At 47.0% G+C, this 19,509-nt stretch overlaps 1 protein-coding gene and 1 long non-coding RNA gene across 2 annotated transcripts in view; one reads left to right on the top strand and one right to left on the bottom strand.

The window, feature by feature from the left end:
- Positions 1–1,258, bottom strand: part of CAMK4 (calcium/calmodulin dependent protein kinase IV) — a 618,142-nt gene extending 616,884 nt beyond the window's left edge. Inside the window, exon 1 of the mRNA XM_029571711.1 lies at positions 606–1,258. Coding sequence (XP_029427571.1) covers positions 606–766 — 161 coding nt within the window. The 5' untranslated portion in view covers positions 767–1,258. The remainder of the gene's footprint in view (positions 1–605) is intronic.
- Positions 1–19,509, top strand: part of LOC115073365 — a 96,892-nt gene that overhangs the window by 43,045 nt on the left and 34,338 nt on the right. The gene's annotated exons all lie outside the window — the stretch shown is intronic.

Raw genomic sequence — 19,509 nt, 5'->3', positions numbered from 1 at the left:
GCGGTGAGTTTAATTTCCAGGAGCCTCCAGGCATCTTCCTTTAACCTGAGAACTGAAGCTCTAGCATGTTTACCTTCTCCATTAATCAGACACTTCTCTGTGTGTGTAAAGAAAAATGCTAAGCAGCTCAGCAGCATCACATTAACCTGCATTCCTGCACAATGCCACTGTTTTCTGTTTTAAATTTCACTTTACTCTCTGCATCGAGAAACATATATATATATATATTGTTTAAACAGTCACAACACGAGCCCAGCAGCAAGGACCTTTGGCTTTGCGTAAGCTTAATATACAGCAACCCGGCAGCCCTCAGCATCTTCTCAAACGCAGAGACCCATAGCACTGCATGCAAGCAGCAGGTGCACACAATACAACTCCCAACTCCAGCAGTCCCGGCTGGGCAACCCGCACCTTCAGCTCTTGAAATTTCGGACATTTCCTTCTTAGAAAGGCAAATAAACTGTTGCAATTTTTAAAGCAGTAATGTTTTCCTACGGTGTGGCAGAAGAAAGATTGGGGGGGGGGGGTGAGCCAACAACGCTGCAGATGAGGACCCCCCTCCCCTCAATATTAGGAGTAATGCAAGAAGCCCCCCCAGCTCTTACCGTCCCAGCTCAGACTCCAGCTCGTAGTAATGGGCCAAGGTGTCTTTATTGGAGCCATCGATCCAGTAATCCGGAGCGCCGCTGCCCGAGCGAGAGGAGGAGGAGGAGGAGGCCGAGGAGGAGGAGGAGGAGGAGGAAGACGGCATGGTGACTTTCAGCATGTCGGGGCTCGGGCTCGCTCCGGGTGACAGCCGTCCCAGGCAGCGCTCACCACCCCCCCACCCTCCCTGCCGCGGGAAGGACGGCCGGCAGCGGCAGGGCTCTGCTGTCAGGCTCGGGCACAGAGCAGCAGCAGCGGCAGCGGCAGCAGCATCCCCGTCCGCGGGGAGGGAAGCAACCGAAGCGCTACCAGCGAAAGAGCTGCGAGCCCGCCTTGTCCCTTTATGCGAGGAGGCGGGCCAATTAAAATCTAAAAAAAAAAAAAAAGAGGAAAAGAAAATCTAAGCCGAGGAGAAAACCCTGCCAGCTGTCAGAGAGAGCCGCCCGCCTTTGCAAAAAAGAGAAAAGGATGCGAAAGTTGGTGCCGTGGAGAGCTGCAGCAGGGGAGGTGCCTGCGTGTGTTTATAGGCGCGCTCCAGGTTTGTTTCGTTGCTGCGCTGCCATCGCAACCTCCCCCAGCCCGAGCCAGTCCTGGGATGCGCGTGCCGCACGGTCCCTGCACGGCCGGAGCGCATCTGCAAGTGCTGGGGCTGAGCCTCCCAGCAGTGAGTGTGAGGGAGAGAGAGAGAGAGAGAGAGAGCCGCAGCCGCTACTCCTACCTGGCACGTCCCCTGGGTCCTAGCGCGCCCGCCCCTGCACGTCCAGGAGACCCCCAGCCCCAGCATAACACAGGCACCCCGCCTCGCTCGTCCTACCCCCATCCTCCCTTCCCTTCCTAATAAGCACTGGGACATCTATCACATTTACTCTGTGATCTTGCAACAGAACCAAAAACAGTGGAAGATATAGGCCACAGCTTTCAATAAATTAAAGTACTGTATTACCTAATCAAAATCCCCATACCTGTGCTAATGTAGAACTCAATGCCGAGGAGACTTTTTTTTTTTATCAATACCTCCTTTTCCACAATTATTTGCTTATTTGCTATTTATAGCCACCTCTTATCCCCTCATCAAGGGTACTGTGCAAGATGTTCAGGGGTGGGACAGCCCATTTTTTATTTATTATTCCACCATTCCCCAGGCCAGTCAGACTTCGGCTTGTGCCAGATCCTGGCCTTGGGGTTATTTATTCCTGCCTTATATTGTGCTTTCCTACTTGGGAGCTACTCACAATATACTAAACGCTAATGCCCACCACTAGCCCAGGTGCCCTCCTGTCTAATAGCACCTGAGAGCCTCTAATTAGTCTTCCATTTTGACTGGTGAGCTGCCATCACAGGAGGGACCAGTAGCCCCTTACTGGGACCCGACCCCCTACCCCTATCTAGGATTTTTGTAAGCTTCAATTGCCATCTGAAAATCAAAATTGAAAATGACCAAAGCTATGGGGCCGATGCAATATAGTGCGCTCAGCCGAGCGCACTGTATAACCCACACTCCAATGTGGGTTAAATAGGCGCTAATCCACTCCCTAATGCAATAGGGGATTAGCGCCTATTTAACCCGCGTCAGACGCGGAGTGAATGTAATAGCGGTCATCACATGCAAATGCATGTGAATGAGCCTATTACTCATTCACTCTGTTGCGGTTCTGGCCACGAGTACTGCAGCCAGAGCATTAGCTCCGGGTTCCCAGACTGCAGGAGGTCGTTCAGCGGCAGTCCGGAACCCCCGCTGAATGACCTCCTGCAGTCGATCTCCTGCCGGCGCCATTTTCCATACGGAAAATGATTCGCGGCAAGAAATCGCTTCCTGAACCCCGCTGGACTCCCAGGAACTTTTGGCCAGCTTGGGGGGGCCTCCTGACCCCCACAAGACTTGCCAAAAGTCCAGCGGGGGTCCGGAACGACCTCCTGCGTCGAATCGTTTTTGTCTATGGCCGCCGCCATTATGCGGCGGCCATTTTGCAAAATGGCGCCGGCTGAAGACAACAGGATTCAATTGAGGGGGCCGTTCCGGACCGCCGCCGTTCTGGACCACCGCTGGATCCCCAGGTTATTTAAAGCATTTGGGGGGGGTTCGGGAGGGTGGGGGATTTAATTTAAAGGGTCGGGGGTGGGTTTTAGGGGGTTTTAGTGTGCCGGTTTTCCTGCCCTCCCCCTTCCCCCGATTTACGATTTTTTAACGATAAATCGGGGGAATTGGTATTGTATCGTGGCCCTAACGATTTTTGACGATTTAAAATATATCGGACGATATTCGTCAAAAAACGATTCACATCCCTATTATGTAATGCCCCGGCGGTGTTCCAGCACCTGATGAATGAGGTGTTGCGGGACCTTCTGAACACTTGCGTAATTGTATACCTCGACGATGTGCTAATCTACTCCCAGGATCTGTCGTCGCACCGTCAGCATGTCCGACAAGTGCTTCAGATACTTAGGAAGCATGGTCTGTACGCGAAGCTGGAAAAATGTAGCTTTGAGAAGACGTCCCTGCCGTTCCTAGGCTACATAGTCTCTGCAGCTGGCTTTCGAATGGATCCTGAGAAAGTGGCAGCTATTAAGAATTGGCCCCGGCCAAGGGGTCTTAAAGCGTTGCAACGCTTCCTCGGCTTTTCTAATTTCTACTGTCACTTTATTCCCTATTACTCTCATATTGTGGCACCGTTAACTGCCCTCACCCGAAAGGGGGCTAACGCGGTGGATTGGCCTGCTTCAGCCTGTCAAGCTTTTGAGGCACTTAAAGAAGCCTTCTTGTTAGACACTTGCCTTCGCCATCCGGATCCCAGCCAGCCCTTCGTGATGGAAGTTGATGCCTCCAATGTGGCCGTGGGGGCCGTACTCAGTCAGTACTCTGATTCCGGACAGCTGTTGCCCTGTTCATATTTCTCAAGAAAATTCTCCCCGGCAGAGAGCAACTACTGTGTTGCTAGCCATGAAACCTGCCCTGGAGGAATGGAGACAGTAGTTGGAAGGAGCCAACCATCCGATTATGATTTACACCGATCACAAGAACCTAGCATTTTTGAAGCAAGCCCAACGCCTGAATCCAAGACAAGCCCGGTGGTCCCTGTTTTTTGACCGGTTTGACTTTACGTTACGCTACCGACCCGGCTCGAAGAACGTTCGAGCTGACGTGCTCTCGTGCTCTTCTGAGGTCAAAGAGACTCCTGATACATCCCAATATATCTTGGACCCTAAGAAAATAAGTCTTGCTGCAACCTCAGTGTCCTCCCAAGGGAAGACCGTCGTTCCACATCGCTCTCGGAGAGCAGTTCTCGCTTGGGCCCATGACTCCCTCACTGGGGGCCATGCGAGGTGGAAAGGGACTTTAGACTTGTTAAACCGTTTCTACTGGTGGCCAACGGTAAAACAGGACGTCCAAGCTTTTGTGGGCTCATACCCTACTTGTGCGGTTTAAAAGTCGCCCATCGGGAAGCCTAGGGGTCTCTTGCAACCTTTGCCCATCCCGGTGGAGCCATGGACACACATCTCCACTGATTTCATCGTGGACCTTCCTGCCTCAGGAGGTAATTCGGTCATTTGGGTAACCGTGGACCAATTTTCCAAGATGACGCACTTTGTCCCTTTGCCTAAGCTACCCTCTGCACCTGACCTGGCTGGCCTGTTCGCCCAGCATATTTTTAGACTTCACGGTCTCCCGCAAGATATAGTCTCTGATCGAGGACCCCAATTTACAGCTCGTTATTGGAAAGCCTTATGCAAACGCTTCAATGTGCAACTTAGTCTTTCGTCAGCATTCCATCCTCAAAGTAATGGGCAAACAGAACGAACCAATCGAACTTTGAAGACTTTCCTTCGTGCCTTTGTGAACGAACGTCAAGATAATTGAGCTAAATTACTCCCGTGAGTGGAGTTTTCATATAATAATCACACGCATGCTGCCACTGGAAGTTCACCATTCCTTGTTTATGGGAAGCAACTGCGTCCGCCCTTACCTTCGCCTGAACCTAGTGCACTCCCGGCAGTGCAACTCTCAGCTCGCCAGCTTCGTTCCTTGTGGATCTCTACCCAGGAAAAGATCTGTAAGGCCGCCCTGTCCGCTAAGAAGTGGGCAGATAGGCATCGTCAGCCAGCACCTATCTTCCTTCCAGGAGACCGTGTCTGGCTTAGCACCAGAAATCTACAGCTATGAATCCCGTCCAGACGACTAGCACCGAAATTCTGTGGGCCTTTTCGAGTCGCCGAACGTGTGGGAGCAGTCTCTTACCGTCTGCGCCTGCCCTCCTCCATGCGCTTACATGACATCTTCCATGTGTCATTGCTGAAGCCTCTTGTGTTATCCAGGTACCACTCCCGGGCTCCTGAACCATCGGATCCTTCAGTACCGGACGAGGTCACGTATCAAGTGTGTGAAGTTTTGGATGTCCAGTTTCATCAACGCTGATGGGAATACTTGCTTGCCTGGGAGGGTTGCAGACCCGAGGATAATTCTTGGGAACCGGCCCGTAACATCCTCGATAAGGACTTATTACGGCAGCTCCATCTGGATCACCCAAGTAAACCCGGACCAGCTAAGAGGGGGCGTAAGAGGGGAGGTACTGTTGCGGTTCTGGCCGCAAGTACCGCGGCCAGGCCCTTACCTCCGTTTCCCGGACCTGCTCCCGCTTCCAGAGCACTGACCTGTTGCTGTAAGATGCAATGATTCTAACACATGTCAAACCCATTTCTTGTAGCAGTTGTAGCAGCATGCCTGGATGTGGGGAAGGGATTTAATCTACCTTTATCTGCAGCTCATTATTGTGTACAGTAGCACATGGGGGGGGGGGGGGGGGGCGGCTAGCTTGAACTCAGCTACACTGGTTTAACCCAAGCCAGACTTTGAAATACTGTTTCATTCCCCATGCCCCCAACGTAGGCAACTTGCAGCCCCAATTCTGAAATGACTGATTATCCCTTATTGGTCAATCATGATAACTAAGCAGGAAGAGTGCCTCATATACATTTGTATACCTATGCACCTGATGCCCCGAACCTCCCTCTTTGTACCTACAATTGTACATTTACTTAGTACCAGTAGAGAAGCTGAAATATATTGTATCAAATATCCTCTCCCCCACTGTCAGTTCTTTCAACAATCTTGAGAGATTTCCTTACCCATGGAAGAAAGGCTCCACATAATAAAGTTCCCCAATCCGAAGAAAGGAGGTGCCTCCACTGCCGATTTCCAAAATCTTTTACTTCCCAGAATATGTCCCCATTATTTGCCTGAAAAATATTTCACCATCTGTCCCCCACTTAATTGTTTTGCCCACCTTAGGAAGACGCAGATTGTAATTGTGTCCTCAAAGTAGCTAATCAAAATGTATTTATCTCTCCCAAAGGCTGTTAAAATATTAAATTCACAAGCAGACTGATTTTTCTTAATGCCTGAAAATGTGTTCCCAATGTTACTCTTCTCTCCTCCTGGGTCACCAACGACCCTTAGCAGACCCACAGTGGCCTCTTGGTTCTGGCTTTATTATCTTCTAAGTTTGGACCCTTTTGTTCATCAGTGCTCTGCAGACCTCACAAAAAAAAAGTCCATGATTTCTTCTAGTTCACATGTTCCTGACATATCTTTCTCCAATTATCTCAAACTTCCTGTCCACTTTTTGACCATGCAGTTGGTTTTTGACTCTTGCATCCATGCAGCATGTGCCAATGCAATTTCCAAGCCTGTTTTGCAGACCCCTGTGAAGATGTGAATATACTGCACCCAATGCAGTACTGTATAGCAAAGAGCCATGTCCAGTCTCCTGTATTAGCTCACATTAAATATCATGAGCCTCCTTAACTTTTAACAAAATTGAGAATTGCTTATTCCCAACCTGCTGTTTTCACAAGTGCTGACTTTCTGCCTGTCCAGCTATTCTGAAAGGAGACAATGGCTAGCACTGTAAATGAAACCACCCTTGACTTAATCTGTTATCTCATTGAAAGATTGCTGGTATTTTCTCCAGAAAGTTTTAAACTACACATTTTCTTACACTAGATTTTAACATCAAAGCTTATCAAACAAGTTTAGCAAAATGTAACTGAACTATTATTTTCTTGTACTGTATACTCTTATTTGTTAACCCCTTGAAGAATAGAAGGATACAACCTTTAGGCAAAAAGTGAAAAATTAATTAAATATGCATCCCATCCTAGCTATACAATTCTGCATGCAGTATATAATGTTAGCTAGTTATATATCTGTCTATACACAATGCATATCCCTACCACCCCTCTCTCCCCTTCCCCTACCTATAAACCCCATGGCGTCTGCTCTTATCATATTCATCCATCAACCCCTAACTAGTGAATTTGCCACTGGTCAAATCCTTTTATAGAATCAGATCCTTTTATTTTAAAAAAACTGCCGATTTATATTGCTGGGGAGCCCACTCATTTTCTTGCTTTTGGATATTTAAAACAGCTTCTTATACAATGAATGCAGTATCATAATTAGCAAATTCAGATAATCTGCTTTACTGCTTCTGGCTTGTTGCCAAAACCCCATTCCACTTGCTACCTGTATGTCCTTGCTCCTAACTTAAATTAATTAATATAATTATCTTGCTTATAAAACTTAACTGTTAATATGTCTCCCATTGCATTTTTCTTTTTAAAGAAGACAATCATCCTACAGGTATTCCATTGTCACCCTGTCCCTTCCAGTCAATGTTCACTCAAATACCCACACCGTACTTACATTCTCTATTCCTTGCCTCGTGAATCTGTTATGGGTGTGAGCCTGTTGTGTGTGCACGCCGTCACACTCAACATACTTCTCTGTTCCTGAAGCCAATGATCTCTGGGCCCACAAGGGCCCATGCTTTCTGTTTAGGGTAGTAACTGCCAAACTGTGCAGTTACCTCCATGCCATCTCTTAAGCGTAGTAGCTGCTGTTCCATGCAAGTTATCCTCTCATGTTCTCACTTCCCTGCAGTCCATTTGTTTACGTTATCTCTGAGCCCATGGGGGCCCTCTGCCCCATCTTACTTTTATCCATGTTGTTCCTCTGCCTGTATCTCTCTCAGGTACCTGGCCACTCCTCCTCTGTCTGCATCTCTATCTGGTCCCTCATCACTCTGTGTCTGCCCATTCTCTCTTGGGTCCTTCGCATTTCCTCTTCTGTCTGCATCACATTCTGGTGACTTGTTGTCCCATGCAATGCCTTCTGATCTCTCTCTCTCTCTCTCTCCTATAGTCCTTCACTGACCTGAGACTCTAGCCACTTCTTCTTTATTCCCATCCCAGCTTTTACTGAAACACAGGCACTAATCAAGTGGCAACAGAAAAAGCCTGCTGCCCAGCCTATATTGCACTAATCTGGTTCCATAAATTCATGCACTACACAACTAATCAGCTTCTTCCAGGTCATTTCAGCTTCTTTCATCCGCAGATCCATGGACCACTCTCCTCTCCTGCTTCCCTTGTCCTGAACCAGGTTGGCGCACTGACCTTGGGATCTCCATGTTGGTACTGTACAGGGACTGCTATACTCCTCCTTTCCTTATAGGCAATGTCCATGTGCTTATGTCAAATGAAACAGGAAAAACCTCTGTTGCCTCCCTTCCTTTCGTTTGCTGCTGCTACTGCTGCTATTTGTCTGCCTACACCCCGACCTGGACCTTTTATTACCTTTTCTGCTTCTCCCCCCACTTTACCTGCTGTGACCAACCAGATTGCTATTCTAATTGCCCTAACTCCACCCTCCTTGGCTGTGTTCCACCTATCACTGTCCCTCACCACAGGGGTCCCAAGGAAAGAAGCTGGGACCCCCTCTTTCAAATTAAACTAGAGAGGGGAGGCCAAGGGCAGCAGCCAGGTTATGCACCTTAGGGGTGGCTATGACATCTTAGGTTTGCCTTTCAGGGCTCAGTCTGATGGGAATATATTATTTTCTACAGAACTTTCCCATAATCATATACTGAGAGAAATTATTTTGGGGAGAAAAAGATACCAGAGATTGAAAGAAGGATTTGCACCTATTCATTAATTATGATACTTTTCAGGTTTCAGTAGCTCAAAATAAAACAAAACAGAGGCAAATAAGACAATATCTCCAAAGTAATGACTCAGTGAAGTAAAGATGTGACCCAAAGTGGTTCATTTGTCTACATGATTTATTTTCAATAAAGATTAGCCAGAAGGCCTAGAAAAAGGCTTTGCCTTCATCCCTCACAGCTTGGTGCGTGAGAGCCACAACATAACATGGCATTCGTGCCCCAGCAATCACTCGACCCCTTCAACACCCGACCCTGGGTGATACAAGCCTTTGGCAGAAAAAAAAAGTCTGCCAAGGTTTGCAGAACAAAAGAGCCTATGGGAAGCTGGGGGGTAGGGTCTTGAAGGGTATAAAAGTAGCAGGAATGGGCAGGTAGCCATCTCTTATCCCTGGAGACAGACAGCGCAGTGCTCAGCCTCCAACCAAGCATTTATTATTCTCTCTGCCTTGCTGGATGCCTCACAAGGAGTCTTCAGTGCATCAACCCACCCATTCTCTCACCCACTGATGGGAGACTGACCTACATCATCACATATACAGTTAAATCGCCAGTATGGCGCCGATCGCCTTTGCCCTCACTATGTCACAGGGAGCGACGGTCGCTCCCTGTGACATAGTGAGGGCAAAGGCGATCGGTGCCATTTTGAAACCAATCCAGCACCGGCACCGGCACCAAGGGTATGATTGAAGGGATGGCTCCCAGACCCCCCGCTAGACCACCAGGTACATGTAAAAGGTTTTTTGGGGGATCGGGAGGGTGGGAGAAGCAAAGGGGTAATTTGTAAAGGGTCGGGGTAGGTTTTTTTTATCGGGCCATCAGCGCCATTTTTATCAGTGGTAGCCAAAATGGCGCCGATGGCCCGAGAGCAGGAGATCGCGCCAGGCCCCCCCCCCCCCCCCCCACTGGACCACCAGGTAATTTAACATTTTGGGGGGGTTCAGGAGGGTGGGAGAGCAAAGGGGTCATTTGTAAAGGGTCGGGGTGGGGGGTTTTTTTATCTGCTCAGGCCTCACTAAAATATTAACGATGTGAATTGGAATCGGAACCGATTCCAATTCACATCTCTAACAATCCGAATTTTTTCTCCCTCCATCCGAACCTGATCGTTAAAACGATCGGGCACACGATTCACATCTCTAATACTTAACACTTTTCTTACAGAATACATATCTGATAGTTATTCTTGAACAGTCATTCTTGTTTGAAGGACAGTGAAAATTCTGCTATCTCAAGAGTAGTAGCATCTTTAGTGTATATAAAACCATCTGGCATATAAAAGACAATTTCAGTATTGTTATCAACATTGTTTATGGTTCTTTGCATTTTATTGCTATTCTTTCTAATAAATCTTGTTTATTATACAGCAGAAAAAATACAGTCATTCAGTATGCCCTTCCCCCTTTCACCCCTGCTCTCTCTCCCTCCCTACCTGCAGGAGACAATATTGGGTGGGTTATAGTCCCCTCATTTGCAACACCCAATTGGAGAGAAGGCTTCTGAGAGTGTCCCCTGCCAGCTCCATCATAAGTCTCTGCCTTATATACCCTCGACCCACATAAAGACACCACAGCGCAAAAGGCTTCCCCTGGCAGGGCGGTTCACATTTGTTTCAGCCAGCAAAAGCTGTTCCAAGTCCCGATGTTAATATCATGTCAGACCCTGCCCTTGCACCTGCCAAACTGAAACTGATGCCAGATTCCAGGCCAGGCCCTGCTTCACACTCTGCTACAAGGAATCTGCTCCTGTGGAGGCCCTGGTATCCAAATTCCAAAACCCAAATCTGTTTCCCCAAAAGGAAGTCAAATTTTGTACTTGTCCATATGTCAAACTCAGGCTCTGCAGTACTTTCAAAGATTCTGGTCCAGGCTGCTCCTGCAGTACCTTCCAAGAATCCGGTCCAGGCTATTACCACAGCTTGTCTAAAGATTCTGGTCCAGACTGTGCCAGAAGCGCTTTCAAAGCCTCCAGCCCATGTTACTCCCACAATTCCTTCCAAGAATCCAGTCCAGGCTGCTCCTGCAGCACTTCCAAGACTCAATCTCAAGCTGCACCTGCAATGTCCATGACTCCATCTCAGGTTGCATCCAGAGTGTCACAGCTTCTACCCCAGGCTGTGCCTACAGCAGATTTAAAGGCTGCCCCAGGTTGTGCTCACAGCAGGTTCCAAGATCTTGTTTCCAACTGTTTTTCTTGCATTATCTAAGCCTTTGTTTCAGCCTGTGCTCGCAGCAGATTGAAAGACTCAACCCCTGGATGTGTTTACAACAGATTCAAAGGCATTTCGCCAGGCTGCTTCTCCTGAAGTAGCATCAGAGATCTTGTTCCAGGCTGCTTCTCCTGTAGCAGCACCATCAAAGACCCTTGATCAGGCTTCTCCTTTCACAGCAACACTAGAGGCCTTACTCCAGACTGCTTTTTCAGTAGCAATATCCAAAATCTTACTCCTGACTCCTTCTCCCATAACAGCATCAGAAACTCTGCTTCAGGCAGATGCTACTCCAGGCTGTGCCCACAGCAGACTCAAGGACTTCTCTCCAGGGTGAGCTCCTCGCAGCACTCAGGAATTCTCTCCTGCTGGTGCCCAGGGCAGAAACAAGAACTCTCCTCCAGGTTGCATCTACAGCAATGGTTCTCAACCTTTTTTCTGTCGGGACACACCTGATAGATGGTCCTCACATGCGAGACACACTAAACACATGACAGTCACAGGGCTAACCCCACCCCCAACCCTCAGTAATGGGTATAAAGAAGAACTAGAACATTCCCCGTACAACTCACCATACAAAAAAGATATTCTAGTGTTATCTCAATAACAGCAACACAAACTCCCTCTACTACCAGGCACAATAGCCCTACTTATAAAAAGACAGCAGTTCACCACCAATGCATATCCAATTGAGAAAACACAACAAATAAAATGAGGTATTTTATGTGCCTATATGCTAGTTAAATATCTCACCTCGGTCATACACACAAGATCGACCTTTACCAAGTACAGAAAGACCACAAATTACAAATATGGAGACAAACTGGAATGAAAAACCAAAAAAAGCCACTCTGCACGCAGAGCAAACCCGGAGAAATAGAAACAGAAATATAGCACCTAACAAAGTCCCAGGATCTGTAATAATGCATACAAACTAATCCGCACAAAGTTACACCTGCATTATGGCATGCACTCAAATGGAACAACCCTACCTATAAAAAGGCAACACTACAAATATTCAACCAGGCCCTAGACTCTAATACACCTCCAGTTAGGAAAACAGAAAAAGCCAAGCTGTTATAGATTCCCACACAGAAATAATTGTAAAACTATATGAAAAAATGTTTCAAAACAGCTGATGAACAGAACATCATCTAACAATTAAAAACTCTTAACAATTATTAAAAATTCTTCAAACACCAATAAAATATTTCAAAACAGCAGACACATCACATACTACCCAATAATTAAAATGGTAGTCAATCAAGAAAAATGAACTTAAAAAGCCACCTTTACTTACCCTCCAGCAGTTCTCCTACTCCTTTCCCTTACAGGCCACACCAGAAGCAGCAGTAGCTGCTGAAGCTGTCCTCGCAGTCCTCTTCCTTAGGGACCACAACCAGTCGCTTCTCTCTCTCACACACACACACCCTCACCAGTCACACCCTCAGGACCAGTTTCTGTTTCTCACACACCAATCATTTCCCCAACCAGTCTCTCTCTCTCTCTCACACACACACAAACACACACATACCAGTCATCTCCCTGATCAGTATTTCTCACACATACACACGTCACCTCTCTGACCAGTCTCTCTCAATCACACAATGCTCTATCTCTCTTACACACAGGCTTTCAATCACACACATGTTCTCCCTATTTCACTTAAACACAAGCTCTCAATCACACACATGTTCTATCTCACTTATAAACAGGCTCAATCACACATATGCCCCCTCTCTCTCACAGCCACAGCCAGCCAAAAACATGCTCCATCTTCTCTCGCACGTACACATTAACACACACAAGCACCTTCCCTGACTCGCATATACACCACACACATAAAGAAGTGCCCTCCCGGAGAGATCACGTGATGCACTGAGGGAGGAGGATGCGATTCCTTCCCTCTCGGCATCCGGCCTTCAGCATCACACCCCATCTGCATCACAAAACCTAGATAAGTGGACTTAATTTATTCGGGGCATTCGCTCTTCATATTGCCATTGTTTTTTTGCCTGGCATGCCAGCTCGCCCTGAGAAATTGGCCAAAGAAAAGGGGAAAGAAGTTATACATACCTCTCCAGACCCTGTCATGGCCGCTGCCGGCCCCGGCGAACCAACTGCCGCATCGGCACTCGTCAAGATCAAAGCCGCGGTCTTAGAGGCGCTGGGGCCCGATTTAAAAACGATCTCTACTGCGGTCGCCGAAATTTCGGCAAACAAATAAATTTGAGAGCCATTTCGCCATCCTCGAGGACCACGTGTCAGAGGCACAAGATAGCCTCCAGACGGCGCAGCTCGATATTGCTGCACTGAGGGCAGAGGTGGAGAAAAACTCTGCTAAACTCGAGGCCCTGGAAAACAGATCCAGGAGGTCTAACTTATGTTTTGTGGGTCTGCCTGAATCACTGGATGATCGCTCACTCCCTGCCCTGCTTGAATCCTGGCTGACTAAGGAGCTCTCTCTCTCTCCCCAGCACATGGCCATCTGCGCATCAAATGGGCACACCGGCTGGGCGCCGTAGTGGCAAAAATCTTTAACATCGCACACAAGCAAGAAATTATGATAGCCATGCGGAAGGGCCGAGAACTGCACTACGAGAATCACAGGGTGCTTATTTTCCAGGATTTCTCTGCCGCAGTTGCGGCTCAGAGAAGGGCCATGGCTCCGATCTGTTCTCAACTGCTGGCGCAGGGCCTTTGCACCTCCTTGCTTTACCCGGCACGTTTACGGGTGGCAACTGATGCCGGGGTGTCGTGGTACACGTTGCCCCAGGAAGCCAAATCTTTGTTGAAGGAGACGGGGTCTGCTACTACCGGATCTAAACCTGCTTAGTTTTCCAGACAGGACACCTGTTTCAGCGGTGTGTGTCCCTGGGCTCACATGGATTCAGGGACTGGCGGTCTCTTCTTCTCATCACGAGCCTTTTTCCTACACAGTCCAGGCAGTCTGCAGCCTCTTTCCTTTTTTCTGTTTTTGTGTTCTCTGAATTGGACTTGGCATAATTATTTTTGCTTTCATTGGCCCCTGCTAGCAGTGGCTTCGTGGTGCCAAGTTTTTCTTCCACTACATGGGCCTGCTCTAGGTTAAGCAATAACATTGCCCAGATTTTTTGGAGATTTTTTTTGCTCTTTTCTCTCTGATCCTGTGTGTGGCCTCTGAAGGGGCTGGTCATCAGCTTGCCAAGGGACTAAATGGACTTAGCTTTTTTGTTTCCTTGTATGTCTCCCATGCCTTTCTCTTTCTTAATGTTCTCTTATGCACTGTGGAGGCCGCTTCTAGGCCTAATGCACCTTCTTTATTTTATTTACATTTAGCCCTGTTCCGCTAAGTATATAGCCTGTCAACTGTTTTTTCAACATTTTTTAGGAGTTTTGTCCTATGTGCGCCACCTAGGAGGTTATGTGGGTTTATAATTGTTTATATCCCTCATAGTTCGCGAGATTATGATTGTTCATATTCCTCCAGTGGGCAATGGTTGGTTTTCTCCTCTCTTCTCATGGCTGTTCATGTGTTATTCTGGGTAACTTTGCTGATATGATGTTTACCTTTTGATATGTTTCTATAACCATTTTATCGTCGTTAATTGTTTACCTCAGATGCTGATGGGGTTGGGGTGAGGGGTGGGATGTGCCAAGGTTATATTGGGGGTATGCTATCGCAAAAGGGATTGCGAAGCTATGGGGGGGGGGTATCTTTGGGGAGGTTGGGGTGTTGGGGGGGTATGTTTCTAGTCCACTCTGTGATTTCTCATCAGACATGTCCACTTATTACTTGTGCATCACTCAGTCATCCAGTGTTGGGTGGCTGGAGGTCCCGGCTAGGAGAGCCTCTGCTGCCGATGATTTTGCTTGGTTCTTTTTTGAGAAGCTTACATTTGATTTCTTTCTAGTAATGTCACTGGTTTAATTACTTGGAATGTATGTGGGATCAACTCACCTATTAAAAGGTCCAAGATACACTCTCTTCTTAAGCGCAAGCGAGCGAATATTGCATTTTTACAAGAAACTCATCTTACTGATGTTAAGCATGATAAGTTAAGTAGATGCTGGGGTAGGGGGTTTATTATGCTTCTGGTACCTCTAAATCTGCAGGAGAGGTCATTTGTATTAGTAAACATGTTCCTCTCCGGGTTCATACTACGATTAAGGACCCCTTAGGGCGCTATATTATCTTGGTGGCTGAATTACAACAAACTAGGGTGATTCTGTGTAATATATATGCCCCCAATAATTACAGTCCCAATTTCTACTGGGAGGTATATAAATTGCTCTTACCATATGCGGAGGACTGATTGCTGTTAGGAAGGGACTTTAATACAATCCGGAATGATCAACTTGATAGATCTTCCCCCTCGGGATCCAGGACTGGCTTTGGGAAGGGCCCCTTCTTTTTGGAGCGGTCCCTGCACTTGGTGGATGTTTGGCGTGTCCTGCATCCGGGTGAGAAAGATTTTACTCATATATCTCGTGCCCATGGTACATTATCTGTCTTGATTACTTTTTCATCAGTGCACGTAGCCTTTCTCAGGTGGGGGCAGTGACTATTGAGGAAATTATAATCTCTGACCATGCTCCGGTATGTTTGGATTTGCTAATTAGAAATCATCACCCTGCCACCTTTCGTTGGCGATTTCCCTTTTATTTAGCTAATGATGTTAAGTTCCAAGAGTACCTATGGGCCCGCTGGTTGGATTATACCACTTTAAATGCCCAACATGTGGAGACACTGGCTTTGTTTTGGTACACTGCCAAGACTGTTTTAAGAGGCGATATTATCTCCTATATGGCTCACCGGAAAAAGGCTAATAATCATAGAATTCTAACGTTAACTGCTAAATTGAATAGGGCTAAGGACTTGTTGGACAGTACAAATTCCCATAGCGCCAGGGCGCAGTACTTAATAATTCAGGGGGAACTCAATGCTTTGCTATATCAGCAAGCCCAGAATAGTTTTTCATACTATCAATACAAGCTTTACCAGCATAGTAATAAAGCAGGTAGGATGCTTGCTAACTTGGTTCGTGCAGCCCGCGGATCTCGATATGTCCCTGCTCTACACTCCACGACCAGTCGGATTCTTACCGACACAGCTGACATTTTGCGCCGCTTTCGAGATTTTTACAGTACTCTCTATGCCTCTGAGGGCATTTCTGTGAGCAATTGCGCCTTCCTCGCCTGACCCAGGGTCAGCAAACTTTCCTCAATATGCCAATATGCCAGTTATGTTAAGCGAAGTGACTTCGGTGATTAGGAAGGCTAAAGCCCTTAAGACGCCCGGGCCAGATGGGTATGGTGCAGAATTTTATAAGTGTATCTCGGACCTGGTGGGGCCCCCCTTAGTTAATGTCATAACTGTTCTATCAACACCTGGAGCCTTTCCAGACCACATTAACACAGATATTATTACTCTTATCCATAAGTAAGGGAAGGATCCGTTAGCATCTGAATCCTACCGACCTATTTCATTGCTAAATTTTGATCAAAAATTGTTGTCCAAAATTATCAGAGATCGTTTGTCTGATATACTTCCATCCCTTGTTGGCATGGATCAGGTGGGTTTTGTCCAGAAGAGATATGCCTTGACTAACATTCGAAAGGTGCTGACAGCTATGACAATGTGTCAGCAGATGGATGCCCCCTTCCTCGCTGTTAGTTTTGACGCTGAAAAAGTGTTTGATAGGGTGGAATGGGACTATCTCTTCTGGGTCTTGCAGCAGATGGGATTCGAAGGCCTGTTTCTAAATGTGGTCCGCCTTCTCTAGCAGGCTCCTGAAGCTACTGTCATAGCGAATGTTTCAAACTTTGAGGCCTTCTCAATAACTCGGGGTACTAGGCAGGGCTGCCCCATCTCTCCTCTTCTGTTTGTCCTTCAGCTCAAGCCTTTGTTGAAAAAAATACAAATGGCAAAAACAGTTAAGGGTATGTGCTTCCAATCGTCCACTTTTAAGTACGCCACATTTGTGGATGATATTTTAGTATTCCTCACGGACCCCCGGAAGTCTCTTCAACCCCTTCTCCAGATTTTCTGGGCCTTCGGGATTTTTTCAGGCCTTCGATTAAATCTGAATAAATCTGTGGCCTTAGCATTCCCGGATTCTTTACAAACCACTTGGGGAGATGAATTTCCCCTCCAATGGGTGGGGCCCTCGTTTACGTACCTTGGAATCATTATACCTAGTGCGCTTTCGCACTTATACAAATTAAATGTGCTTCCCTTGTTGCAGCACACTCAGGATAAATTGCTCACTTGGGCTTGTCTACCCTTATCCCTGGGAGGTAGAGTTCATCTTTTCAAAATGAACATTCTGCCGAAATGGTTATACCTTTTTCAGAATTTGCCTTTGCAGTTACGCACTGTAGAATTAAGACAGCTGGATAAGGCTCAACGTCGATTCTACTGGCGGGGGGGGGGGGGAAGTCTCGCGTTCCTCTGGTTTGGATGCGGGAGCACTGGGGTAGGGGGAGACTGGGAGTCCCTGATTTAGGAATGTAAACCGATGTGATATCTCAGATCGAATGTCGGTATATAAAATTAATAAATAATAATAATAATAATAATAATTTAGCCCTTTATAACTTGGCTAGTAACCTTCATGTGATGAGAGATTGGCTGTTGGATCGGTCCACTGTTATTAATCTCTCTGCGGATGGGGAGTTGACCACCTCTTTTTCTCTCAAATTTGTATTGCAGACTCCAGCCGCCACTCTGCCCACGTTTTTAGTGCAAAATGCTCTCACCAGACCCATTCGGTCCTCTTGGCTTAGGCTAACGCGACTGTTGCAGAATCTGCGTATTTGCGCCTATTTTCTCCCCATCCAGGGGAACCCTGATTTTACCCCTGGCTCCCAAACAGCGGTATATCAATGATGGCATGCCAAGGGAATTCATTTGTTTGGACATGTCTTGACTCCCGGGGGTACAATCTTGCTATATACTGAACTTCGGGAGCTTTATGCCCTTCCTGCTGCCGAGGTCTTTCCTTATTTACAGCTGCAACATTATGTGGGCTCCCTCCCCTCCTCCATTAGACAGGCCTCTCATTTTCAATCTCTTGATGCCATTTTCTCCTTTGAAAAAGAGCAAGTGCCTTTGCTATCGCAGTATTATAAGCTTCTTAAACAGTTGACGGTTGTGGACACGTGTTCCATTCTGGTTGATAGATGGAATGGAGATGGGGTCTTCACGGTCACCGCGTATATAATTAAAGCTTGTTTTAAACGAGTTTCCCAAATCTCGGTGAATTCTTATATTAGAGAAATGCAATACAAATTCTTACGCCGAAGTTATGTTTCCGCAAAAGGAGCCTTTCATCTTAAAATTTCACCATCCCCTCTGTGTGTGCACTGTGGGAACACCCTTGGCACATTATCCAAAGCCTTTTGGGAATGCACTACTAGCCATAGTCTCTGGGCTAAGATGGTTTGATATCTTGAGACTTTATTAGGGGTCCATATTCCTGTTTCACCCCTATGGTTACTTTTTGGTTGCATTTCTCCCCCTATGAATTCGCAGTTTGGGATCTCGATTGCTTATTCGCAAAGCTTGTTTAGTGGGGAAGAAGGTCATTTTGATGCACTGGAGGGACTCATCGCCTGCATCCTATTGGACCTGGCGCAAATGCTTTCATCGTATGATGCTCCTGGATACAGCAGCAATGCGGCTCTCTCCATGCCACAAGAAGCGTTTCCTGGATGTATGGGACATCTACTTCCAAACTCTTCCACAGTGTGCCCGTAGTTCGATCCTAAATGAGTGATTTTGTGTGGACATCCCCTGACTGGGGTTATTTATTAGCCTTGCCTGGTGATTTTGCTTTCATAAGTGGACACTGGACCTTGCAAGTTGGTTGGGGGTCTACAGGGAGGGGGAGATGGTGGGTTGGAGGTGGGGATAGAGTTCATTGTATTACTTGTGATTTCTTCTATTGGGGAGTGGTTCAGAACCACACCACTCTCCTTCTGTTATGTTATTGCTCTAAAATAATAAAAACCGTTTTAAACATAAGAAGCGCCCTCCCTGTCTCACATTCATGAAGCACCCTCTCTGTCTCACACCTCACACACACACAAACTCACACACACAGAAGCACCATTCCTTTCTCACATACTCACAACATACACACACACAGAAGCACCCTCCCTTTCTCACATACACAACACCCACACACAGAAGCATCCTTCCGATCTCAAATACACACACACATACACACACAAAGGCCCCCAGCTGAACAGCTCGCCTTCGGCCCACCGGCCTGGTCTCTGGCGGCGGCTATCAGCGCAGGTCTTCATTTCTTCAGCCCCTGCTGGCTGCAAGTAGCATGCAACACACCTGCCGGTGTGTGGTGACACACTGGTGTGTGGCGACACACCAGTTGAGAATCGCTGGTCTAAAACACAAAAGAAATATTTGAGTATCAAACTGTGGGCTAGCACGGAGAACTTATTAAACAATTAAATAATAAATGGCATGAGGTATATACTAAGCACAAAGGGACGAACACTCAAAAACAGAAATATGCAATGAAGACAGAATATAATAACATGTTTAATAAGGGCTGCTAGAGGGGAAACAAGGGGGAAGGAAGGGGGAAGGGGAGAGTAGGGGGAAGAGAAGCTAGACTAAACAATTTAGAAAGATTACGCTTTTGCAAAAAT

Source organism: Rhinatrema bivittatum, chromosome 1, assembly GCF_901001135.1.
Source record: "Rhinatrema bivittatum chromosome 1, aRhiBiv1.1, whole genome shotgun sequence".
Classification (NCBI taxonomy): Eukaryota; Metazoa; Chordata; class Amphibia; order Gymnophiona; family Rhinatrematidae; genus Rhinatrema; species Rhinatrema bivittatum.
This window is presented reverse-complemented; position numbering and strand designations above follow the sequence as displayed.